This window comes from Heteronotia binoei, chromosome 8 (assembly GCF_032191835.1).
Source record: "Heteronotia binoei isolate CCM8104 ecotype False Entrance Well chromosome 8, APGP_CSIRO_Hbin_v1, whole genome shotgun sequence".
Lineage (NCBI taxonomy): Eukaryota > Metazoa > Chordata > Lepidosauria > Squamata > Gekkonidae > Heteronotia > Heteronotia binoei.
In genome coordinates, this window is record NC_083230.1 from 48,939,896 (window position 1) to 48,967,471 (window position 27,576).

Genomic DNA, 27,576 nt, shown 5'->3' on the forward strand with positions numbered 1-27,576 from the left:
TGCCTCCTGAGAACAAGCTGCTCACATTTGAGTTGGGAGTCAGTGCAGAGCTGCTGGTGGAGGGGCAGCCGTGCCTGCCACACCTTCAGTAGCCCCAACAGTGAGCCGATGAGCCAGCCAGCCAGCCAGCTGGGAGGGAGAGGCTTCCCTCAGGGCTGGGGCAGAGTTTGGTACCACAGCCCCCAATGGGCTTGTGCTAAATTGTAAGAAAAAGCCCCCTACTTTTCATACACATGGACATCGTGATCACCAGTATGGTTGCCAGGGTGCCTGGAGTTTTGACTCGCACACATCTGCTCTAAGAAGTGGACTTTGCCCACGGTTTGGATACTATATGGATACTATAAGCCTCAGCTTTGCAGCAGCATTCTACATCTCTGGATGGGTGTTAGCCAGAACTACGGACGAGCTTCCAGCTGCTCCTTGTGTGCCCAGTCTTGGCCGCTGCAGTGGAAGAAGCCACGCCACCATGAACTGTACAGGCAAACAGTTTCCAGCCTATTTCCATGAACCAAAGGCTAACACCACCAGAATCCATCTTGTTTTCCTGACTCCATATCCAACAGCTGCTTCAACTTCTACATAAGGCAATCAAGCTTATCTTAGGCGTGGATCCTGCCAGACCGCCTAAGCCTTTGTCTAACAGAACTCAAGACAAAGACTGGTGCCAAGAAGAACACTGAACAAGAGGAAGACCATCTTCAGCCAGAGCCAAGTTCCTTTGTGTAAACTGGGTGTTACCTTAGGTAGCAATTTGGCCATTTATTGTCACCTTTGTAGATAAGTTTGGTAAACTCAAGCACACCTCCTCCCAGTAATTCCCCCCATTCTTTTCCCAATTTTGGAGCCTCACCCTGGTCCATTGCAACCTGAAAGTCCAACCAGGTACCCCTGGACCAAGCTTGTTCATTGGTCAGTCATGGGCACCCAATTAGGTGCCACCAATTAACTTGCTATTGGCTACTGCAGAAGTCCAGCCCTTATGGTCACTGCAGAGCCTCCCCTTTTCTGAGGTCATGTACCAGCTGACCACCTGTCATCCACCCCTGTAGCTCCCATCCCCTAATGGCTCAAGGTAGTCTATATAACCTGTAACACAGCTCCCCACATGTGTGCATCTAGCAGTACCCTAGTTCCGCTGTCTTGATCCATCCCCGATTCCTGATCAGTTTTGGGTCCATTTTCCCCGTCCTCTATCGTCGCCATTGGAGCCTTCTTAAGACTATGATCGGTAATTATCACCCTGTTTGTCTACCCATGTGTTGTCTCTATCTCTCTCTCTATTTTTCTTAGGACTGTATGTATGATTTTATGAGTATTTTATCTTGTATGGAAGCCTATATTCTTCTGGAATAAATTTTAATTGTTTTACTTAATTAGAGTCCCTAATATTTTTAAGCATTAATTTCTGGATGTGGAATCCTGTATACACAGGTAAAAGATCCTGATTAAGCCAGGTGCCCACCTGACAATTTCCCAACCTCGTTTTGAGGGCATTTTGGCTTAGAGAATGCTGTTCTCCTGCCTGCCCCACCATTTCTCAGCCCCCCTCCCTCTATACAAGACTCCCCAGGCAGGTGCCACAATCTGCAGCCTCAGGGCCCGTTTAGAGTGCTCTCCTCAGTGCAAGGCCAGAGCTGCTTGGGGCACCTGTCCATTGGGGGGGAGGGTTCATGGGGATCCTTCTCTAGCTCTGGGTTGGAGGCTGTGCTCTTAAAGGCATCCCTCCCTACCTTCCAGCGATGAGAGCCCAGCCAGGACCACCAGACAAGGAATCCCCTTGGCCCCCCTGACAAAAAATCCTAGCTATGTGCCCCACCAAACTTTACATCCTGGCTATGGTCCTGTTCTTGGGCACCAATGATTCAGCAATTACTCAAATAAAGTGAACGAGGGTGTTTGGAAAACACTGGAATAAAAGCCTGTCAATATAAACATCTAAGTAAACCTCTCATTAGCCTGATATTTAAGAGCTTGTACTAGTTTTACCTCAGTAATTTCAACCCCTGATTTCACCTGACCTTTCCCCTTGATAGTAAATAAAACTGTTTGTTATACTTGAATTTTAAAGCATCTCAAGTGCCATTTTAAAGGGTGATCCTATCCCTTCCTTCAGTTTCCTGGGCTGAGCAAATAGCCAAAATATACCTTTACTTACTGGGTGGAAAAGCCAGTTTCTTAAGGGGAGAAGAAACACATTACCAGAGCTGCTCTGACAGTGAATGGAAAGAAGTTAAATCTTGCCTCTGAGGGAGGGAAGTGGATGGGGTCCATCATATGAGCAGATACATACACCCGGCAATATCAGTTTATTACTGCTCTGAGCTAAACACAAAGAAGAGGGAGTTATGCAGAGGTCATTCAAAACAAGGAATTTTGGGGAAATGTAACTTTTGTAAAAATATGCTTTTCTTTCTCCACACTCCTTTTTCCTAGATGTGTTGTCATTTTGCAACTTCCTGCCAGTTACACATCAGCTCCTTGATCCAGTTAAAATTAGTCAAAATTACCGTAAGTCATATTGAAACCAATGGAATGCCTTCAATGAGATTTAGTCACAGCTAACTTTTGCTGGGTTTCTAGGAGCTGATGTCTTCTATTTTTAAGTCGTTTTGAAAACTTACTACTATAGGAGGGGGGAAGGTAAAGGAGAATAAACAGCTGCTACCACAATGTGAAACCAACTTAGCTCAGAATTCTACACAGGACCTGGGTGCTCATCATTGTTTTAGATGCGAAAAGGAGTGTCCTTTCCTCTCCCTGTGATTAAAAAGGAAAGAATGGCTGGTCTATTGTTGCAGAGTTTTGTACAGGCTGACTGCTCCTATGGAAGGCTATACAAGGAATGGCATTCAAGAAGTGAATCCTGACATATGGTTAGCAATACTGGGTGGGGATTCTGGAAGAGCAGTGGGATGAACCTTGTTCAGCATTATGCAGTAGGATAACGGACGAGTCTTAACTAAAACAAGTATTCGTTATTGATAGCCTGATCCAACATGTTTTATTTGCAAATAAGCCCCATCAAGTTCAATGACCATTTCCTCTCGTTCTTAAAGTATCATCAGAATCGCAATCCTAACCTAACATTTGGATCTGATGAAACGAGCTCGCTCTGACCCACGAAAGCTTATACGGGACTACTTTTTGTTAATATTTAGGCACCGTGCCACTTGACTGCTGTTTAATCTTTCCCTAAAAGCACTATCCACTAAAGGCGTGGAGTGGGGTGACTCTTTCCCCTGCACCATATCCGTCTCCAGCTACCGTAATGAGATATGGTGCGCGCCTTTGTGAGTTACTTCCTTTTTTTCCCTCGCGGACAGCAGTTCCGAGCTACTTTTCTGTTTCTATGGTCTGCGGCAGGATGGGGCCCTGCATAAGGGGGAGGGGAGGCAGGCAGGCTGCAGTGTCGCCAAGCTGAGCCGCGCGCCTGCGCGTAGCGAGCAGAGTGGAGAGGTCACCCCCCCACACACACACTCCGGTCCCCTCCCCTTCACCACCACCGGACTGAGCAAAGGAAACCAGAGCGAGGCTGGGCGTGCAGCGTCACGGCGACGGCTGCAAGCCTCGCCCAGCCAGAGGCAGCGAAAGCGGAGGGCGTGTGTGTGGAGCGGGGTTCAGCCCGGGAGGAGGCGGTGGACGGAAGGGAGCGGCAGCGCAGTCCGGTAGGTAGAAGCGGCCATGGCAAGGCGGGCGGCTGGGCCCGGTGTCGGGTGGGTGGGAAGCAAGGAAGGAGCGGCGGTGCGGCGCGGGTGCTGCCATGGCACGGAACGGGTGGTGGCTGCGGCGAGGGTCTTGACACAGGTGGCTCGGGAGGCGGCAAGGGCCCCCGAGAGGAAGGTGGAGGCGGTGCTCTGCAGACGGGACAAGGCTCTCGAACATGGCGGAGGCGGAACGGAGCGCGACCGCTCCCCTCCGTAGGAAGAAGCCGGACTACCTTGAGGAGCCCCTTCCTTCCTTCCTTCCCTCCCTCCCCTCCTCCCGCTCCACGGCCGCCTCCCGGGGAGAAGTTCGAGCGGGAGGGGAAAGTTAGAGCTCCTTTGCCGCAGCCGCCCGCGCTTGGGACTCGCCCGGGTGGGGTGAGGGGGATCCCTCCCGCCCCGAAGAAAGTTCTCGCCGGCCCGTCGGCTGGACTCAGCGGCTTCGGCCTCTGTGGGGAGCCGCAGCCCCGCCTAGTCCGGCTGGATCGAAGCTGTTCACTGTTTCCATTCTCCGCCCCGCCGGGAAGCTGGGTGGCCGCTCTTCGGGCTACGATAGGCCTCTTCCGCTTCCCAGTCTCCTGCCAGGATCTCTTTCGAGCCCCTGAAGGAAGAGCGACGTCGAACCCGCCTTCCGATCGGAAGAAGCGCATCCCGTGCCGGTCCCCCCCCTTTGACCGGGGGGGGGGGTATTCTTCTGTGGCAGCCTGGTCGGATTTGGGCGAAAGTCTGGGGGGAAATACGCACTTTGAAAGAGTTGCCTAGCGAGTATTATATTGATTACAGACTGGTTAGAGGAATTTGTCCCCTTAAGGAATTGAGATCAAAACAGAATAAATAAGAGAGTGAGAAAATAAAATAAAAAACAAAGGTTATACCACAGTCAACGGATCTTTAAGACACAATCTTTAAGGAAAATTAGACCACTGATGCTGTACTTTATGACATTTCTAATACAGAGTTAATGTCCTTAAGTGCTTGGAATGAGACTCTGCTGTGTGATTGCTGAATTCTGCTTTGGTTAGTTTAGTTTTGTGAAGTAAACTTTTCAAAGTAGCAGTCTTTGTTAGATGCCATATGCTTCTGACCTGTTGTGGTGTTTAAGTGTCTTGTTTGCTTGCCTGCCGCTGATGTTGCTTTCTTCAGCTTCTTGCTGTTATCTTTGAGTGGCTGTATAGTTTCTAGTTGATCTAGTCTAATTCAATATTTGAGTAACTTCCTGTTTGAAAAACTGAAACCTGACAAGACTGAAGTAATGGTGAAGTAATGGTCTTCTGAATTTGGAGGTGGAATCAGAAATCCAATCTCTTGTCATTTCAGTATTGTGGCCTTGTGGTGCTCCTGAAACCAGCACTCTGGCAAGAAAGTCAGGATACAGTCATGACAAGAAATGTTGTTTCCCAATTCAGCATCTCAGTTTCAAGGTCTGAATTAATCATTTGGGTTTTCTCATGCTACCTAAATGAGATTATCTTTGAAAGCAGTTCAGAGAATGGAGCACTGTACTTCCTGCATAACTTTCCCATCCAGTTCTGGTTATATTTTATTATGTTGACTTGTGTCTATAAAGTCCTGAATAGCTTGAGCTGTAAGTAGCAACTACTTTTTATCCAAGTTTGATTGTCAAAAGAAGTCTCTAGCAGTAATTTTTGAGGATGAAAGTTGATTGTGCTTTGTGATTGCCCAAAACCCAAGGGCCTTCTTCCCCTGAGGATACATCAAAACCTAGATATTTTGGCAAAGCCATGGAAGACTTATGAAGTGTGGCTGAGTTAGTAGGCAGTTGGAAGTTGAATTTGAACTTGTGCCTGGACACAGTTTGGAAGTTCATGTTGGGATTAAGCTTCAGTTTATTAACACACAAGACAGAAATGCTACTGGTGAGTAAGTAGAAGGCCTAATCCAGGATTTAAGGTGTCACCCATTCTGGATGGGGTTGCACTCCTCTTGAAGGAACAGGTTCATAGTCTGGGTATGCTTTTGGACTATTGTGGTCAGTTGTGGCCAAATGAGCCTTTTACCAGCTTTGAGTGGTTAGCCAGCTGTATCCTTTCCTAGACAGAAAAGATCTGGCTCAAGGGTGTCCAAACTCTGGCTCAGGAGCCACATGTGGCTCTTTCGCACGTATTGTATGGCTCTTTCAGCTTCCACTGCCCTGTCAGCCAGTTTAGAGAAGGCATTTGTGTCTTTAAATCTCTTCTACAAGCCAAGTCAGCCAGCAGCTTGGAGAATGCATTTAAAATTGCTTTCTTTCCACCTCTCTCTCCCCCATCTATTTTCCTTCCTTCCCTGTGGCTCTCAAACATATTCTGTTTATTCTATGTGGCTTTTACATTAAGCAAGTTTGTCCACCCCTGATCTGGATACTGTGGTACATGCCCTACTTACATCTAGAGTATATTACTGCAATTTGCGATACATTGTGCTGCCCTTGAGAAGTGTTTTGAAACTTCAGTTGGTTCAGAATGGATATTGCCAGGATACTGAGTGAAGTGGGCCTTTATAACTCCAGTCTTGGCCCATTTACGCTAGCTCCCAATCTGTTTCCAGGCACAGTTCAAGGTGTTGAGCTTTAAAGGTCTATAAGGTTTAGAACCAACATGCTTGAAGGACTGCCTACTCCAGCCACAATGATCATCTTTCAGAGATAAGGGCCTTTTTGGTTATGGTGCCAAAACTCTAGAGCTCTCTTCCGGATAAATTTGGGTTTCCTCTTCTGTTGTTATCTTCCATCAGTAGGTGAAGACTGTTGTGTTTGTTTTGGCTTCCATGAATAATATTTTAATCATTGTTTTTGTATGTATTAATTTAATGATGATTTAATGATGTTCTAATTAGGTGTTTTTATTAGTTTTAAATATATTATAGGTTTTAATTTGTTAGCAGCCTTGGTGGCACTTATAAGACAGGTCATAAGTCAGGGCATAAGTTGTTTTTTTTTAAAAAAAAATTAAAGTTCTGCAAAATGGTCAGAAGAAATTCAGTCTTAAAACTCTTCCTTGTTTTTCCAGTTGTATATTTGAAAGTTAGCAGGAACTTTGGGCCAGTATAGCTGTGTTGTACTGATGACAAGAAGACCTAATATCAGCTCAGAGAGACGGCATCTCTGCTGGCTATATATGCAGAGCTGTATGTCAGGCATCCAGATCTCTTCTGAAAAGAGAATATTTGAATTCTTATAATTGCCTAGAAGGAGAGCGGAATGAGGATGAGATGATTTTATTCTTTTAAATGCTTTAAGGAGTCTTTGTGCAATATTTCCAAGTGACCTCAAAATTAATGCGTAGTTCTAAACATAACTTCATTTGTGTAGGTCATATATTTTCTCCATGACTTCATGGGTTATAATGTAAACGAACTTTAGAAATAGAAATTTTACTGCTTTGTTTAATAATGAATCATATGGTTAGTAGTCCACTAGGCCAGTGTTATCAATAAAGTATGGTCAAAAGTTTTTAACTTGGGATGGTTTTTTCTAAAACATTTCAGTGCCTCAGTCTCTTAATCTTGATAGTTCCTCTATAATCTTTGTTCCAAGGTTAACAAATGACTCAAATCTTTAGTTTGTAAAACAAGAAGATAAATCACATGACACTTAAGAGGGAAAAAATTAACAACTCACTGAGAGATGACTGGCTTGTCGTCCTGGGGAGCAATTGAGTGGCACTCCAGTGAAATTATATGTGTTTAAGGCAGCCATGTTAGTTTATGTGTCTGCTACATATATAAGATGGGGAGTGGGGTGGCAATCAGATTTTTACATCAAAAGGGAAATCAAGATGAGGACAGCATTTTTGATCTGGAGAAGTCCTGTGTAACAACCCATAGAGCATGCTTAAAGCAAAGAAGGTTTTGTGATTTTCTACAGGTACCCTGAGAATTGGGGAGTGACTATGACTAAATGCTGTCTTCCAAAGGATGGTGGATTCTTCTTTTTTTCACGCTGAAGAAGAAATCTTAGATGTAGGACATTTAGCATTAAGTTTGTCTGTTGCCTTTGATTCTTATGAGTGATCAGCTCAGTAACACTCAGCATTTTTTTATGGTAGCTAACTTGACCACTCTAAATTTCTCACTATTTCCAGATGAAGACGGTCCTGTGGGGGGAGAGGCTTCCACTTTGACCCAATGTAATTATTACTGTTGGCTTGCAGGATTATCTCTATGAAAAAGATGGCACAAGTGGAGATGCAACATATCTGGAAAGTCAGAAGCCATGAAAATACTGGAAATGGGAATATAGGCAATATTTTCCTGTCAGATTAAAACTTACTTTACTGATTTAACAAAATACAATGCATCATACAATGTGGCAGGATGAACACTGGTCAAGGATACTCTAGGCTGATGCTGCATTGAGCAGAAGGTTGGACTAGATGGCCTGTATAGTCCCTTCCAACTCTGATTTACAACACAATCCTAAGAAAAGTTACTCCAGTCTAAGTCTATTGATTTCAGTGAACTTAGACTGGAGTAACTGCTTAGGATTGCACTGTTAGAATGTAAACTTGTAGAGTTTGGCATGCTTATGGAATTTAAAAGTATAAGAAAAATTACAGATATTACCAGTATTTGAAAGGGAGTTGCAAACAGCTGGGCCCTATGCTGGCTTAGCACATATAACTTATTTTTTGTCATGTGATAGGTAGGAAGAATAAACATGGAACTCAGGAAACAAATTCCGTTTAAAGCAAATTTTCTTCAGACAAAAACACTACCAAAATATTAGAATATTAAGTGAAACTTTATTAAAGAGTTCAGTATTTTCATTGTAGTAATGTATTATCATCAAACGTGTTATAGCGTATTAATTGTTGCCAGAATTATGTACATTTAAACAGCAGACACAAGCTTGGATCCAGACTAGCATTTTTTGGGTGCTAGGAAATCTGGTTTCTCTGCAAGAAATTCGTGCATCTGTGGAAAGCATTAGTCTGGATTCAAGCCATATGCTTGAAAACACATTGTATGTGTCTACAATGTATGTAGGAATTATTATCTAATGCTGTAGGTTGTCTTATAAAAAAAAATTATGCTATGCATTTTGCCTTGCCTTGACAAACGTTTCATTCATTCCAAAAGAGAAAACATTCCTCCAAATTTCCCAAATTGAAAAAATACTCAAGGGTCCTTTTATTGTTTTTCTGGGCTTTCACATCTTTAGGTGCAAGGAATATGTCAAGGTAGTCATGCAGATAAGAGTATTTCAAAGCAATCAGCTGGGGTAGATGATATAAAGCATTAAAAAGAGTTCTGGAGTCAGGCCCGTAGCCAGAAAATTTTAAACAGGAGGGCCGAGGGATAGGAGAGCGAGAAAGGTGGAAAGCAGTGGGTGAGGAAGGCAGATGTGGAAGGCAAGCAAGGAAAGTGGCGGGTGAACGAGGAAGGCAGCGGACAAGCAGTGGAGGAGCCAGAAAGGTAAAACACAGGGGGAAGATTTGTGGGGCTGGGCTGCTACGTCCCCCCCCCCCAATAGCTACAGGCCTTTCTGGAGCTGAAAGACTTGTTTGAAGGATCTAGAGTAGAAGAAGGGTGATTGAATTTGTTGTGGTATTGTATATGGGAGGGAAGGAACAAGCAGGCAGATTCACATACGAGCTCTATAGCTTCTATATAAGGTAAGTATTACAGTAATCTTGCTTATACTAGGCCCCTATTCTAGAGATCGAGAACCTGCTTGAGCACACATCTCAGCTATATTTGGTCGCATATACATTGTTTTCTTTTACAGCTGAGGGCTTTGCTGTCTGAGGACTTTTGGGCTTATATGACAAGTTTTTTCCCAGGACCTATTTTGTGAAGTCTTTTAGAGGTTTTCTTTAATTGAAGTTTGATTTTTGATTGTCTTTTCTAATAGTATTAAATTATGGGGAAAACCACATCAGAAGATGAAAGAGAAGAGTCAGTATGCAAAGTGATGTTTAATAACGTTTCTCAAAAAAGTAAAAACACACACTAATTCTGTTCTCTGCTATTAATTTACTTTTTATAGTATCTAAGTCTTTTTTCTGATAGTATTTACTTACTTGGGACCTACTTGCAACACTGCTCATGTTTTAGCACAGTGCTAAAATTATTTCTCTTTACTTGAATCATTGGAACGTATATAGATACTAATTATGAAAAATTAGGATACAACATATGCACATAGAAGGGGAGTCAAAACAATATAGGCAGATCAGCTGTTGGATTTTTAAACATAATTTGGCGGTCTCACAGGCCCTTTGATACAACTATCAAGTGAGGCAATCATAGGGCTGGTGATCCAGTCTTCTTGCCAATCAGACGTGGGATTATTAGTGCATGGATGTTCTCTTCCTTGAGACAGTGGCAGAAACTTGTCGATATTAACTCCAACTACAGCCAGTCCTCATATTTTTCTCAAAAGGACATGTTGTGATAGGCCTGCATTGTGGGTGCTATGAAAGATCTCTGAAGAAAGAGCTCCAAACGTAATGACTTTAAAACGGATTCTTTTCTTCCAGCTCTGGGGTTATAGGTCAGCATACTATTTTTGACTCTCAAAAGGAAGGCATGGATGTGTTGAACAACCAGACTGCTCCTGCACATTGCCAAAAATTTCTGCTCCTTCAGTCTTGCTGGATGGGCTTTTTCCTTTATGCCAACCTTGAATTATACCCTCTTCTTTTCACGCTTCAGCTGGCTCTTTGATCCCTACCTCCTTTTTTCATATAAATGAGTCCAGGGGTTTGGCAGTGAATGACACTGAATGCAGCATTTTGTGTATAGCGTGTAAGCTTGTGCAGTAGGGCTAGAAAAGTAATTGGAAATAGTGGATGCCAGCGTGAGATGCCAACTTCAGATTTTTAGGTGCTAGCCCTATCCATATGCTATCCAGTGAACTAAAAATGAGCTCAAAACAATTCAGTAATTCCATCTAAGACCTGCTTGTTTTCAGTGGTCTTGTGTAATCAATGGCTTTATTGATTGTGGGTTAAAGTTCTCTGCAGTTCATAGTAAGGACATATTAAGTCTTTGGAGCTGCAGTTTCCACAGTAATTATCTAATATATGGCTGGAAGTGACTTGAACAGATGTATATAATGTGTTAAAATATTCTTTTACATTTTTTCTTATTGATAAATTGCTCCATCAAAATCTCGCATGTTCTCTTTACATCTCTAGTTGATTATTTGGTTCAAAGGAAACCAAATTTCCATGGGAAAAATCGAACTATCGTACTCATATTTGTTTTCATTAGACTAGTGTAATGTAGAATTATAGGATTTGATTGAGCACTGTTACGTTTTACTGTGTGAAATGGCAAAATCCACTTGCAAACGATAGCTGAAGTGGACCGAAACAGCATTGTTTAGCATGTGTGAAAGCGCCCTTGTTTACCAACTCCAGGTTGGGAAATTCCAGGAGATTCGGGGTGCTGAGCTTGAAATGGCACAGTTGGGGAGGTGGGACATCAGCAAGGTCTAACTCCATGCACTGCATGTCAAGCATGGAAGATTCAGATAACCAAGCAATTATTTAATACAAAGTCTTAGTTTATTGATACTCTATTGCTGCTCGTCAGTAAGACACCTTGAAAGTGATACAAAGTATTTCAATGCCTAAAGGTTTAAGGGTTACATCAAAGCACTTTGGGAATGATAGTTCAAAGACATAACAAGGACATGTGAATTACTACGTATCTACACATAGCTATCTTTGTGGTTAAAACTTCCCTGGTCTCACACATACAGTTGATGGTTACAGTGTGGAATCCTTCTGGGAGGCACCTGTTATCAAAGCAGCACATTCCTTCATTTGCTACTCATAGGTGGGAAAAAGAAAATGGAGGGTAGAAGGCAGGATGGTTCTTTGGCTTTGATATGCAATTGCATGGGAAAGCATTCTACAGGAATATCAAACTTAACATTTAATACTGAGTATAAACCATATGCTTGACACTGCATCCTCCCAAGCAGCCATTTTCTCTAGAGAAGCAGATCTCTGTAGTCTGGAGGTCATTTGTAATTCCAGGAGATTCTCATGCCCTACCTGGAGGTAGGCAACCCTGTTTTACAACCCAGCCCAAACAAAGTCCCATTTATGTCAGATCCAGCTCTATGAGTTTGACACCCCTTCTCTAACCACTATACCACACTGACTTTCAGTAGCCTAATAATTTACCCCTTTTTAGTACTGCTATAGGCTCCCATGGATCGGTGGTATTATCAGATGTCTACAAGAAAACTTGCTCAGGTGTAGTTTACATCTTCCTTATTTTTCATATAGGTGGATTTCAGGATTCTGAAAGTGGATATGTTCGTGCTGCTAACATGCCTCATCAGCGAAAGCATCAAAGAATATATCTTTAATACCACAGCAAAATGCTTTTCCTGTGCTTTTCCTAAATAAGGTTTTTGTTAAGTCACGTCTGGTGAACTAAGTCCAAAAATGGACTTTTATGTCTACAACATATACGTAACTTGTATTGCATCATCTATTGCAAGTGCAGCTTTGTTTTCAATATCAGAAAATTACTTCTCTCAAGTTGTTGGTTTCTGCTACTGTCCAAATGTTTTGAAGGCTTGGGAACCGCTAGCAGCTTAATATCAGAGTACTTCATATAGATGGCAGGATGCTAATTTGTGATTGTCCAAGTAGGTCTGTTCTGTATTGTTGCTATTTTAACCCTTTTCAATACAAACATGTTTGCAAGCTCTTCAAATGCAGAAGGAACATCATGCAGTTTGTTGACATGCTTGTTTTCAAATATTACACTATTTTCCAGAAATCGTTAATAAGACAATATTTCTGGGCAGAAGAAAATCAGGAATAGGTGATTCTTTTGATAGTGCATAAAAAAGAACTATAGCAAATTCTATATTTAAAATATTTATATACCTTTCTTCCAAGCACCTCAGCTCCCAAGATGGGTAACACCAATATAAAAACAGTATGATAAAAATAGACATCCAAACAAACATAGGCTTGCAGCCTGCCTAGACACCTGTGGGGGTGGAGTGGGAGCATGTTCACTGATTCTTCCATCATTCAGCAACCCAAAACCCACCTTGAAATGCTGCTCCTCAGAGAAGGATAGTGTGAGGGGAGACTGGAGGTCTCCTGTGTGAGGGGGTGTGGGTAAAAATATGCCCCCCACATGCTACAGAAGAAGTCCAAACCTAGAACATTTGAGAATGTGCATTAGATAAAGAAGAGATTGGATTTATACTCCGCCCTTCTCTTAGAGTCTCAGAGCAGTTTATAATCTCCTTCCCTTCCTCTCCCCACAACAGACACCCTGTGAAGCAGATAGGGCTGAGACATCTCTGAGGGACCTGCTCTTGAGAGAACAGCCCTGAGACAACTGTGACTGACCCAAGGTCACCCAGCAGCTGAATGTGGAGGAGTAGGGAATCAAACCTGGTTCTCCAGAGTTGAATCCACCATTCTTAACCACTATACCAAACTGGCTCTGACAAAGTAAATAAAATATATATACCATCTCAGGTTGCAGTACTGGTGCTGTTTAAAACTCCATTAATGGTGCTTCTGGTACAAAAGGCATTACCTTCCTGGATCACCCTTCCCAATGCAGCCGCCCAAATAATATTCTGTCATGCTGCACCCATTGCATCCAGTATCAGCATTTTAAAGTTCTGATATCACTTTGGTAATGTGGAGACTGGGAAGGACTGTGGCCAAACTGTTAAATCATTAGGGAGCTAAAATCAGTGTTCACTTTTAAGTGCATCCTGAGAACAAGTTGCAGGAAATGTTGCAAAGAACTTTTTAGCCTAAGGTCAGTGTAGCAGTTCTTATATGTTCAAATGACCTCTGCACAGATGACATGGGCAGGAATAGAATTTTGGATGGGTTGTTTTGGGGGGTGGGGGGCAAACAGTCAAAATGAGAATATATCAGGACCAGGTAGACCAGGTTAAGGGAATGGGAAAGTTTTAGCCCTTTTTGTCTTTCTCTTGCAGCTGCCTCCTGCTTGTTCCATTATTACACCTTAAATTCTTTCTTCTTTCTTGCTGTGAGCCCCTCCTTAGATTGGTGTTTGGTTTGTTCGTGAATATAGCAGTGCCTCCTTGCCTTCAAAGTCCTTCATAGCCTTGCCCCCCTCTTGTCTTTTTCCTGTCATAATCCAGTACATCACTTCTCAGCTGCTCCCCTATTGATCTTTGTTTCTCTGGCTCCTGCCCCTGTTGTCTGAAGGATGAAGAGACATTTAAATGACTCTCACCTTTCTCCCTTGCTTCCCTTATTTCTCCCTGAAGCACCTATATGATTCTACCTGTGTCACCTTCTCCAAATTTGTATTCTATAGGAAGTCTTTGACATACATTCTTAATTCTAGTCTCCTCCTAAAAGAAAGTCTAAGCATATATAATTGGAATAAACACTTGTTCTTCCTTTCTCTCCTTTCATAGTTTCCCTTCTAGCAAATTTTAAGTTATAAACTTCTCAGGCTAGTCATTTTGTACTCTCTATAAAGTGGGATGCACATTGATGGCATTACATAAATAATGAAAATGTCTTCCTGGTACTGTTGACATTTAGTAATCTAGACATCAGGACTTTGTTTTTTGTGGAAATCTCCAATTTCTGTCCTTAGATGGCTGTCTTCACTGCATGGCTAATGTACATTTATAGTTGTTTGGTTTAGGGATGCTCATGGCACTAACAAGCAAGCTGATTTACTTAAGATCATGGGCTCCAGACCTTGTTGGCAGGCTCACTTATAAATGGACCAATGTAAATAGCAAAAACAAACAAATAGGAGCACGTTTGATGAAAAAGATTGTGTTAGCTCATTGGAGTTTGGGAGGAGAAGAAACAAGCAACTAGTGCTTGATAGTGATTTGACATCTGATTGTTTTGCATAAAGATGAACAGAAAACTTCATTCACAACAGAGTAGTATCAAAGTTCCTGAACTGAGCAGAGCATCATCTAATGTCAATAAAGGCCATTCACATCAAGGGAATCCAACACAAAGGCTTTCTTGCACAGTAGGGAATCAATATAGTGAACAGGAGCTGGCAATTAAAACAATGTAGCAAGCTGCATCTAGAAGTGGGAACCTTCGGTGCAGCAGATTTAAGTGCTAAGCTTGCTTTTTTTTTTTTTTTTAGGAAGATCAGCCAATCCTGGCAAATGAGCCACTCTTCCTAAAAATCAGTGTCTGTGCCACTTTCACTCTTGCTGGGATGAACATTCAAATTGTTCTAAGGCCACTTTAAGTAATGCTATCTTTTTCCATGCTTCTGTGCCATTTACACAACAGGAAGGCCTGGTTATTGCCTATCTGTCACTTTGGTGTAGCCTAGCTTCCCTTGCCATAAAAGAAATTGGGCTATAAATATATTCTTAGAACTTTGTCAAAGGGGAGATTCTTTGTTTGGAAATCAGTTTCAATAGTAAAAACAGATTTTGGGTTTTGACCTCTCCTAAGTTTTTAATAGTGGGACCTCACTTTTTAGCCAGGTTCATTTTAAGCATGATGTCTACATTTAGGGACAAGCAAATACAAAGCAAATTGCATTTTATGTGTTACTTCATGATTCTGCACTGGATAATTTACTTTGGTCTTTTCTTTGACTGTGTTGTTGGCAATGTGAAGGCCCAAACAAAATACAGTGTTATGAAACCCAGCAGGAGATGTATTGCCTTATTACACATTCATTATTTCATCTTCCTGTTGAATTGCTGTTAAGTGATAAGATTGCCGAACCAAAAGAAAGTATGCTGTTCAATACTGGGTGATAGATTGGGATGAAGAAGGTACTTGGTGTTGAGTGCATTTTTGTTCTCAGTCCTGAAGTATCACTTGACTTAGTGTATAGATTCAAGGTTGCACAACTGGAATTTATGTATCAAGGCAGACATACAAAATATTTTTGCTCTGTCTAATACAAATAATTGTGAATAAACTTTTAAATCTAGTTGTCAGAAATCCTGGTGAATCTGAGTAATGAAGTATGTAATGAAATAGCAATGTGCTGTGTCTATTTGTATTCATTATATGGGCTTCTCTCGCACCTTCCTTCTAGTGTATATACCTAACTACTCAAAGAAGCTGCGTGTTCTGGAACAGAGAACAACTTTTTTAAAAAGCAGCATAAGCTCTATTTAATACTAAATAGGAAATGATATTCTTATCATAGAGATGTTTATGGCTTTTAGGATGACTTATGCAGTGACAGCCGTATCTGGTATGATGGTAGGGCAGTTTTTTCCTACTACCAGTATATTGCCTCTTCAGCTGCTGCTGTATTAAAGTTGCTTAGTATAAAATACAAGAGTGCTTACCAAAGCTTTCACTGCAATGGCTGAAAGGCTCTGAGAATAATATTTAACATTAGTATAATGCTTTCAAATGTTCAGAACCCTTCATACTATCTTGCAGTTCTTAACAACTCTCTAAGACTGGACATTATTATGCCCATATTTGGGGGGGAGGGAAGAGGCAGTGGGGCTGGGTTCTTGCCAGAGGCCACCTGGCAAGTTAATGGCAGCGACAAGGAGCCTGAGTCACTGAGCTCTACCCAAGTGGGATATGAGTTGTCTCCTGTTGTTCTCATAGTATCATACACTAGTACACTGCTAAAGCAGTATGTGTTCTGTAATTCAATTTGTGGGATTAGTGAATTTTGTATATCACAAATCCTACTGATTTTCCAAGCCTACCTAGCTCAAGTATTTTGTACTTGCCAGCTGCTAGACAAACTCTTACCCTTTCATCCCTTCATATTTTATGAGCCTCTGGGTTCAGAAAGATAGCTTTACTTCATGCTTGTTGTTGGCACATGTCTCTGTGCAGTTCTGGTTCATCTTTACTGCTCTCTTCTAGGTAGAGTTGATGAAGACATACACAGTATGCCTTAGTATTTTTCTCACACACACGCTTGTAATTTTTGATCATGAGCCTTAGCTCTAGTTATCTGCAAGTGATGTTGCAATAGTGTATTTTATGTTACATTCTGCCCAGTGGATAAATTATTGGAAATTAGCATCAGCTGTTTCAGCCAAATAAGTAGGTTGGTACCTAGCAATCAGGAGATGATGGTGCTTCAAGAAAAAATCTTCATGGTGACAAACATGTGAAAATTTGAGTGTAGTCATTAGCTGCTAAAAACCCAGTATTTTGCTGGAAAGCAGATTCTACAAACTTCATAAACTACATCAGGACAGTCTGTGGAGTGGTGTTCTTGGTCTGCTGTAGAAGAGCGGTAGCAAGGAAAATCTGACTTTCGTCTAGAGATATCTCATCCACAATTATTTCAATAATTGTAGGGATCCTCTCAGTTCATAGTGTTGGTGTACTGGTTAGTTTGTTGGACGGGGGCTGGGGAATCCCAGTTTCAAATTTCCATTTGGACCTGAAGTCTGTATATTACTATATTTGGCCTATTGGTTATGTAATACAAGTTATGACCACGTGTATTGCAATGGATTAAAGCAATTCAGTAATTTGCGAGTTGTGGGGTATTCACTGCCACATTTTTTTCCAATACAGCTGTTACAAATGGGATGACATCTTTTCTGTGGGTTGTTTCTGCACTCTGTTGGTCACCCTTTTGCCATTTGTCCTGTTCAAGTGCTTCTGCAACTATGAATCATTTAGACATTGCTGAACTTCCACTTCTTACCTCAGAGCTGCAAGCCATGCTGGGAGAAAGAATGCGTCAGACCAAAGGTTGGCTTACTGTTCCCTTTGGATGCAATCTAATGGGTTTCATATTTTCCTGTAACAGAGTACATTTTAGGACCTGTCTTTTAAGATGAGACACTAGAGTACTGACTCCCTGCAAGAGAAAAGCATACTAAATACATTATTTAGCACAAGTGAAAACGGTACTTGTGGGCTCCAATGTCTCCCCCACCCCAGTATCACTGTGGGAATAACATGGAGGTCTGTAGGAGTAGAGAGCAATCAGTGAAAATCAGGAAAGGTAGGGTTCAAAAACATTCTTAGAATCTACTTATAGATTTTAGCATGTTGGCAGTCAAACTGTACTTTTATAAAAAGTCCAGTAAAGTAAAGTTCAATGAAGGCACCTTGTTGGAGTAGCTGTGCTTTTATAGGGTATCTTTTCACATTACTGATTTGAGGACTATATTGCAGTGATGGTTAGACCACATAACATAGCATAGCATGTGTTTAAAAATTTTTATTTCTGTAATGCAGCAGGATAAAGTGGCAGAGTTTGGATTGTGGCAGAAAAAAACTGCAAATGACAGATAATATGTTTAAAGATCCCCCCCCCCCCCCCCAGTTTTTGAAATTCCCTTTTAATAGTAGCACATTAGGGAAAGGGATGGATGACATGCTAGTTTACTTTCTGGAGAGATTTTGTAAAGATACGAGAGAACATTCAAAAGTAGTATCCTCCATGTTTAATCTAAAATACTGTCCATTCCTTATTTATCATCTTGCATGCTCAGACTGAGCCAGTGTCTCCCTTTTTGTCCGTTTCTGACAATAATAAAGATAGATCCATCAAAAAGCCAGAATGATCTTTAACCCTGTACCAAATGTTAACATACTAGCAGGTCTGTGTTTAATTTGTGAAGTAGCTGTGACAATTCAGTAGATGTGAGAACTGCTCAAAAGCATGCCCCTGGTTGCTGACTTCGAAGCCGAGAACTCCACATTATCAACCATCTCTCATTTCCTGATGCCCAGCTGCTGCTGTTGAAATATGACTAATGCTTCACTATTTTCAAGGGAAATAATTCTGCAGTATTATTTTCTAACGGCTGGCTTTTACACACACAACCTTTTAGACATCCATATTAAACATTGTTGTGTCTATTCCTTGCTTAAACAGCTGGCTATGATCAGTTTTACTTGTACTTTAAGGAGGAATGCTAGGATATTATCTACATTTGGGAGTTCTGGTGGCACTTCTAAGAAATTAAATAGTCATAGTGGTGGGACAGAATCCTGTCCTGCTATTATAATCTTTGTCTTTTTTAAACTATTTAGTTAGCTCAGGGTTGAACCCAAAGCACTGAGCACAACTTGTTACTAGGAATCTGTTAACAAATATTTTGGGAGGGATGATGGCTCAGTGGTAGAGCATCTGCTTGGTAAGCAGGAGGTCCCAGGTTCAATCCCTGGCATCTCCAACTAAAAAGGGTCCAGGCAAATAGGCGTGAAAAACCTCATCTTGAGACCCTGGAGAGCCGCTGCCAGTCTGAGTAGACAATACTGACTTTGATGGACCGAGGGTCTGATTCAGTAGAAGGCACCTTCATATGTTCAATATGACCACTGCCATTTTTCACAGAGTGACAGTGAAAAAGGAGACAGCATTGTAGGCTGCATTTATTTTCTTTTTTATTTGACTGCTATTGGGGCTCTTTAGCTTGGAGAAACGTCGACTGAGGGGTGACATGATAGAGGATTATGCATGGGATAAAGAAGGTGGAGAAAGAAGTACCTTTCTCCCTTTCTCGCAATACAAGAACTCATGGGCACTCAATGAAATTGCTGAGCAGTTGGGTTAGAATGGATAAAAGGAAGTACTTCCAAAGGGTGATTAACACATGAAATTCACTGCCACAGGAGGTGGTGGCGGCTACAAGCATAACCAGCTTCAAGAGGGGATTGGATAAACATATGGAGCGGAGGTCCATCAGTAGCTATTAGCCACAGCATATTGTTGGAACTCTCTGTCTGGGGCAAGTGATGCTCTGTATTCTTGGTGTTTGGGAGGGGCAACAGTGGGAGGGCTTCTAGTGTCCTGGCCCCACTGATGGACCTGCTGATGGCACCTGGGTTTGCAGCCACTGTGTGACAGAGTGTTGGACTGGATGGGTCATCGGCCCATGGCGTCTCTTATGTTCTTATTCATCTGTGAGAAAATATTACTTAGTGTAAGATCTGTAGCTTGGACAAAAATTGGAAACTTTCCTTGACCATTCACTTTTGCATATTTTGACAGGTCAAGGATAACACCTGGATAGGCTTTTAAGGTAAAGGATTATTAATCTTTCACTGGAAGGATGTTCCTGTGTAGCAGCAGAACATGTAGTCATATATATATCCTCAATTCTCAACAGTCCCCTGCTTGTGTGAATACTTATTTCCACAAACAGAAGGCACACTCTCCCCCAGCAGGTTTTTCTACAATCTCCGGGAGCTCTGTGGGTCTGCAGAAAAATCCAAAAAGTTTTTTTAAAACTCAGGGAGGGTTGAATCGCCCCCCAGTACCTTTTGAAATGGCTGCCACGGGACCCTACTCCTGGCCCCACCACATTGACAGTGAAAGTTAGACTGGTTGATGATAGCCAGAGAGAGACAGAGAAACAAAAACAAGACTGGAGCTAGAATTGGGGAGGATCCTTCCTGCAATATGAATAGCTAAATATCAGGAAGAATCCTCCCCAATCTCAGCTCCAGTTCTGCTTTTGCTTCCTTCTCTCTTCAACCATTTTAAGTCAATTCTGTCTCCTCTACAATTAGCAGTTTACCCAAACCATTTAAGTAATGCAACTGGCCACCTATGCAACATCTTTCTTTTAGGCATATGTTATATGGACATCCTGTTACACTCATTCCACTTCTGCAAGTGGTGAGAAATTCTTGGGGCTAGCACTGATCCAAGTTAGTTCCCTTGGAGGGAGAGAGTATGTCTTTGTAGCATTTGCTTTGTTTACAAATATACAGGCACATAATAGATGAGGCAAGGAGGCATTCCTACAGGACAGGGATGGTTTAACTGTGGCTCTTTGACGCATATTGTGTGGCTCTTGAAGCCCCACTGCCCTGTTGGTCAGCTTGGAGAAGGCATTTGTCTCTTAAATCCTCCTTCCCTTCCCTCCCTCCCTGTTTGTTTCCAATTGAGGGAGCTAGAGAATGCTTGCCAAAATATTTCACTTTCAAGGAAATTTCAGGAAACAAATAGTTCTAGTTATATAGTAGTTTAGTTTATTGCCATCAAAGATCTGTTAAAAATTGAAATAAGATATGCCAACAGCTCAAGGTTGCTTTTATTCTTGCCTGATTCATTCATTCTCTCTCTCTCTCTCTCTCTCTCTCTCTCTCTCTCTCTCTCTGAAATAATATATAATTGCACAGCGAATCAGATGGGGCATGGTTGGCATCTTGGGAGCTGGCAGGCCTGGGCGAATCTGGCTGCGTTCATGTCTTGCGGCTCTCAAACATGTGATGTTTATTCTATGTGGCTCTCACATTAACCAGGTTTGGCCACCCCTGCTACAGGGCTATCCCACTTCAGATCCTCAGATAGAGAGAGCTCAGTCTTGCATCCCAAGGCCTGCAAGGGCTGCTGCTTCTTTTTGTGTCTCCATTGCTGCATCATATTTGCAGACCTAAACATACCTGTTCATGCTGGAGCTGCTAACTCTGGGGTTTTTACCTTGGACAGTATCCAAGACACACTATGTTAAATGGATGGTGCTTTCAGAAGGATGGGATTTGGAACACATTTTATTTTCATGGCAGGGGAAATTTAAAACGGCAATACTTAATATTGAGATGGCACATTTCAAGTACTTAAAGATCTCCTATGTTTTATCTCAACAAGCATTCAACCATTCTTATACAAAGGCAAGTATTATTTCTCCCACACTGTAGCTGAAATGTGAGACAAAGAGAGTTGCCTGAGGCTACCTCAGAATTAGTGGCTAAAGCAAGATTCACACCAAGTACTTCCCCCTCGCACCACTGACACTCTGTACTGAGAATCTGCTGGAGTGTTTTTCACAAGACCATCCCAATCAAATGACAACTGAGAAACATTTACATCTAATGTGGTATTCAAAGAAATACTTTAATTAAAAGCAACAATAACAAATATTACAAACAGCAGAAGAATACAGAAATAAAAAGAACTATGATACTTAGAATTAACACACAGAAACACATTAAAAACAACAAGGACAGAAAATGAAAGGATTAATGCTTTGCATACATTCTGTGTACTGTATTGAATGGGTCTCATCACAAGGAGTATATACATTTAGTAATAACAAATTCTATATTTCAGTTTCAAAAAACTGTAATTACAACTTAAAACAAACTACAACACATTCCACAGCATTCTGTTGCAGGTCCTCCCTTGTATCTTTATATATCCCGTTGCTACATGGAAAATAAAGTGCCTTAAATATTTTAAAGTTCATGATCAAAACCCAGTAAAAATACATAAAAATACCATTGTATACTCAGGTACACTCAAGATGATTTCAATTACCACTGATTTTAGTCTCATGGCAGCTTGTGGTAGTTAAATCACAAATAAATGTATTAAATTGATTACAATAATTAGCCAGTGAAATACCACCAACTAAAAGTCATTATTTGATTACACAAAGCATCCCTGAACTTGAAAGATTCTTTATCAGTGAATGAGCTGAGTGAGTTTTTGGAGGCTTTTCATCAGCACATATATGGCAGAGCCATCTCCTGAAAATCTAAGAAGGCATGGCACAAGGCATTCCTTCAGATGTGGCTGTTTCAGTTTCATTATGGTCTATATCAACCTGTGATTAAATTATATATTACTAATAGATCAAACATGCTTTTGCTAAAAGGAACAGGGAGCCACGGTAGTTCATTCTGGCATGTCTGTATTTAAACAGTTATCCACACAGGTTACTTAAATCTTCTGGGGCATTGTGGAGCAGAAGTGTACTTTTAAACAATTTAGTAGAATGTATGAACAAGTACATTCTATATAATTTTAGGAACAAGGTTAATAAACCAATCATGGAGACTTACCTTACTACAATATATGTTCTTTTGCATTGTAGGTATTGAAGGGTTGACGTAACACTTTCACCATGCGTGAATATAAGCTAGTAGTTCTTGGTTCAGGAGGGGTTGGCAAATCTGCTTTGGTAAGTAGTACTGTATGACTGCTTCGTGTCTTATGAGTAAAATGAAGTGTGTAAAACTGATACCTTCTCCTGACTTGTAGCAATAAACTGCCAGAGCTCTGCCTCCTTGCTGCAAAATGCCCAAGTCTGTCTTTTTTTTCCTTGAAAATTTAAGCAGGCTTTAAGTCAAAATAGTAGAAAGTGATATGCAAGTCAAGGCAACAAAAATGCCGTGTTGAAGAAGGTAGTTAAAAGATTATGATCTGTTTCTTTCAGTGAAGTATTCTTAAAGGCCAGTATTTAAAAGGAAATCTGTTGGAAAGAAGCTGTGTGTAGATAATGTATCAATGAATATTATTTTAAAATATCAGTTATTTATCTTATTTTAGCTTACCTGCTTAAAGTTCATTAACAGTGTGGATGTTGCAGCAAACATTCTACTTATCCATATCAAATATAGAAATCTATAATAGGTCTTGGATCCTTTTTAAAAAGCACTTATTTGGACTTATTTTTCAAACTTAACCAAGCATCTTATATAAAGCACTTATTATTCAAACTTAATCTATAACTGAGAATACAATTTAAAGTTTGCTGCTCATTACCATAAATAAATAAAAGTTTGTCTTTATTTTAAAAACTATCAATCTGTTTTTCTCATTTCCACCCCCTCCCCCTCCAAAGAAAAAAAAGAACTAATAGCAGCTGTGCACAGGGTGGGTCTCAAGAAATTTATGTTGGCCCAGGCACTTGAGTAAAAATTACAATTTCTCTTTTAAAATGCAAGCTGTTCCAGGTGTTCTCTAGCTGTGGACAAAATTCAGAAATTTGGTTCGCAGTGAGTGAATCAGATATTCAAAGCATCATAATAGCAAATACACCCTAGGGTCTGTTTTTTAAAAAAAATTAAATCAAAAATCTTAAACCTGAATCACGGCTGCTTTTATAGTGGATGTTGCAGTGATATTATTTGTAGTTTTCCTACTTGGTAAGAAGACATTGGTTGAGATTTAACTTGTAAATATCCTGGTATTCTCTATACTCATCTTTTGGCCTACAAGCACCATAAACTAAACAAATGTTAAATACAGTTTGTTTGTGGTTACTTAACAAATTGTGGTATACCATTACTTTGGGTAGGGGTCTGCTGTAGATAGATTTTGATTTTTAAGCCTCTTTTTAAACAGAACCCCCTTTTCTTCCTTGTGAAGAGAGTCTGCTGGAAGTGTCAGAACTGTCCCAGTTTATTCTATGGTTTCACTGCTTAAAGTAGGCTTGATACAATCTCAGAAATAAGGAGGCGCTGAGGAAATCATTGGGATTTCAGGTAGCCTTCTGAGCATGTCCTCAACATATGACTAGAGTATTTAGAAAGTAAATACTCATGAATTGTATATGCTGTTTATAGCATAGTGCACCAAATCTGCATTAACACAACTTGCTTTTGTAGAAAAACAGATTAGGGAAACATTAATAGTGTTTCTATACAGGCACAATTAGACATTTCAGCTTGTCTGGTAATCTCCCTGTCTTCATTTTCTCAGGAGAATAGTATCATCATAAAGCAGCAACATAAAATGCTATAAAATGACCACAGGCAGGAGTCTGTTACATAACCTGTTGCTAAAATAAAATGTTGAAGGCAGACATCAAGATGGATCTAGCCAACCACTGAGAGAACAGATGTGGATTTTCTTTATTCTCTTCTGACCCCTGAAAATATTTCTGATGTTGCAGGACTCGTGGGCAAACAGCTGTGTGGGCTAAGGGGTGCAGTGAAGAGGTGGCAGTGGGTGAAATCATCTCCATCTTTCATTAGCAGAGGAGGGAGATTTTGCTGACTTGCCCTTTTTAACTTCACCCTCCGGACCATATAGCTGTTTTGTTTGCATGGGTCCAACAACTTCAGGAATAATATTTCCAGGAGTTGGAAGAGACTTCTGGGTAGAGCAGGACATGGGGAATATCTGCATTTGCTAGTGCCTTTCATTGGTTGTTGACTGGATATGACACAGTTCCACTAAAATTTGCTGTATTAGAGTACTTTGTAAAATCAGAGCACAAAATTGTGTGGTATAACACTATCAAATATTCATGTAGATGGAGGACGACTATCACATTTTTACAATGTTAAGATAATAGTCACACTTACAATACTTGTTTAAATTTACTGTTGCAGAGATTTGTTCTTCTGTACAGAAACCAGTACCTTCTCCTCTCTTTAGTCTTCTACACTGCTTGCCTTCAACGTTGTACCAGTAATGTAAAGATGTGCCACAGACTTAAATACCTTGTAGAGAAGGGGTATAGCTGTTGGTAGCATTCTCTGAGGTAGCTATAATGAGAGATGGAATTCACATGTAGCATTTTCATTCTTAACCTGTGAAAGTTTCTCTCTGGAACTTATTTAATAATATAGATCTTACGTCTAAACTGGTAAGCCAAACCAATAAAGAAACTAATATATACCCAGAAAGCAACCTAGAAACAATTTTATTTTTCAAAAGATGTAGTAAACTGTCCAAACTCTTTTTAGTAGGGGAATTTGCTAAATAGAATTGTGTATAAACTGTTTAAATTTATACATATTTTTGTTGTAGACAGTACAGTTTGTTCAAGGAATATTTGTTGAAAAATATGATCCTACGATAGAAGATTCCTACAGAAAGGTATGTGAATAGAGGGAAAAGGTACTTCTAATTGAATGGGTATATTTCATAATATAATACAGAGCATATCCCCATTACCTGAGCCTGCTGGTAAGACAGCAGTGAAACTGCTGATTTAAGGCCCTTTAAAGTAAAAGATACTTGCACAGTTTTCCTGGGTGGCTAGGTGGCAACCCAAACAGTGCAGCATGAAAAGGGCGAGACCATAGCCCTGTGGATCCCCCCCAATAATGATTATCTTCCTGGGCTGGCTAGATACTTAGTCCAGTCTTTAAAAGCAAAGTAAGGCCACTGCTTGGGCATAACTGCTCACACAGCAATCTATTAAGTCAACCTATCATTTACAAGGGAGCTGCCTGATATAGCATTGTTGAAGTTAAGTGGGCATGGACCAGTTTAGTATAAGGATGGAAAGCTGCTAGTAGTACTATGTTAGCTGTTCTAAGCCTTCCTGAAGAAAGATGTAATTACATTTTTATCCCACTTTTTGGACAAAAATTGATTTCTAAGGTTATTAGAGCAGTTAAACAAATACAAATATCAATTAAAGCATAAGGAAGATGTCAGAAGGTAGATTCTTGTGAGTTTCAGGTTCAGGCACAATGGATTTGGTAAATAAGAAACCAGTCATGAGTAATCAAGAGTCCATTGGATAGCAAGCAAGATACTTTTTGCAGTGCACAAAGTTATTTTGTGGTATGGTTGAAGCTATGGCAGTGACCAACAGTCAGCATGATTATGGAATGTTCATGAATGGTTTGCTGAGAGAATGGAATGAAATACAGTTAATGTTTGCATGGAGCCTAGTTTCATAAGGTGAAGGAAGAGGTTCCAGAAAGTGGGGGAAGTGAAGAGGCATGGAGTTTTGAGAAAGGGTAGACAGTGAAAACACAGGAACTTGGGTAAAGTTAGGGAGAGGAAATCCCCCGCCTGCCCCCAGGTCTGGGCTTAAGGAACCTGTGGGGGAAACTGCTGAGCTTTAAGACCAGAAGATGCTATATATAGGGTGAGGATGGGGAAGAGGAAAGAAAAGAAAAGGAAGGAGTGCTGAAGAGGGATTGGCTAGTCAGGACCTGAGTGACCGCAGCCTTTGTTTTATTCTCATATGAAGTTCTGGCAACAGCTACCTTTACTGAGGGAAGGGAAGGTGAATAAAGAGACATTTTTTCAGTCTTACTCCAGTTAGGACCATAATCCAGTGACAGGCTATAGTAGCAAACAAGCCTCTAATATTAGTAAAAAGGTCTTTTTCTCATTAAAAATTACTGTGAATGATAAGCACTTTTTATCACTCTTATCTTGTTCTTCCTGTGCTTCTTCTCCCCTTCCAGTTAAATGTAAAATTCTTGCCACAAATAATGAACCAAGCAAAATGAAATATTTTGCTATTTTATTATAAACTCTTATAAACTCTTTTTCAGCCTGCCAACTGCTTTGAATATGGTAAGGGACAAAATGTGTGCATTGTGGCTATAACTTGTAAAGGCAAGCAATTGTCTATTTTGAAATTTCATAATTTATAATTCAACAAAAAATTTCTTTTGTTCTTTTGACAGCAAGTTGAAGTAGATGCACAGCAATGTATGCTTGAAATCTTAGATACAGCAGGAACAGTAAGTAAACCACTGTGTCTGTATACAGATGTCTTATGTAGTAATGGATTGAGATTCAGAATATTATTGTAGGTTTTTGTCTGTCTTCCACAGATAGTTAGTGCGATACCACTAGTTAGTGCGATACCAAGATTCATGCCAAATCATAAATAAATTGAAATTCTCCTTGCACCCATTTGACAGAAACATACACTTAAAATCATTGGTGAGTAGTGAAGGAAGAGGGCATGAGAGAATTAGAAGACTGATCTCTGGGCGTGTCTACTGGATTGATATTCCAGATGTGGCTATTCTGTATATTTATTAAACAGCAATATACTTGCTATTTTAAGTGAGCTTTCTACTACAGCCCCAGTTTTGTACTGGGGTAGTCACAACCCTATTACATATTTTGTCCCACACAAATTATTTTTTTAATTTATTGATTCACAGTTATTATGCATTGTTAGTTCTAGCACAACATCTTTGTGTACATGAGTAGGCTGGGCCTTCTTAAGCTACCTTAAACATAATCAGTGACTGCAGAACACATGGATTGGGTTGAAGCCTGTGGAGGATTTCCACTGATGGGGGTATGTGATTTTCTATAATTCCCCCTTCTTGTTGTTCTACCCCCCCCCCCCCGACTATTCTGAGGGTCCTTGAGGGGAGCAGCATTGTGGGGACATCTGGGGATACAGCAGGAGAGGGAGGTGAGGAAATGTACAGTATCCAAGCTGCTGATTAGAACATTAATTAGAATAAAGAATGATGGGGAAAGTTAGCTTTATTTAAGC

The 27,576-nt window shown here is 40.8% G+C and overlaps 1 protein-coding gene across 2 annotated transcripts in view; it reads left to right on the forward strand.

Annotated features, from left to right (window-relative positions):
• The first annotated feature begins 3,449 nt into the window (after positions 1–3,449).
• RAP1B (RAP1B, member of RAS oncogene family) overlaps positions 3,450–27,576 on the forward strand; it is a 39,115-nt gene continuing 14,988 nt past the window's right edge. The window contains exons 1-4 of one of the 2 annotated variants that reach the window (XM_060245037.1): positions 3,450–3,668; positions 22,453–22,539; positions 25,119–25,187; positions 26,744–26,800. In XM_060245037.1, the coding sequence (XP_060101020.1) occupies positions 22,483–22,539; positions 25,119–25,187; positions 26,744–26,800 (183 nt within the window). In that variant the 5' untranslated portion in view covers positions 3,450–3,668; positions 22,453–22,482. Of the gene's footprint in view, positions 3,673–22,452; positions 22,540–25,118; positions 25,188–26,743; positions 26,801–27,576 lie in introns of both variants that reach the window. The other variant, XM_060245038.1, reaches the window with a different exon arrangement.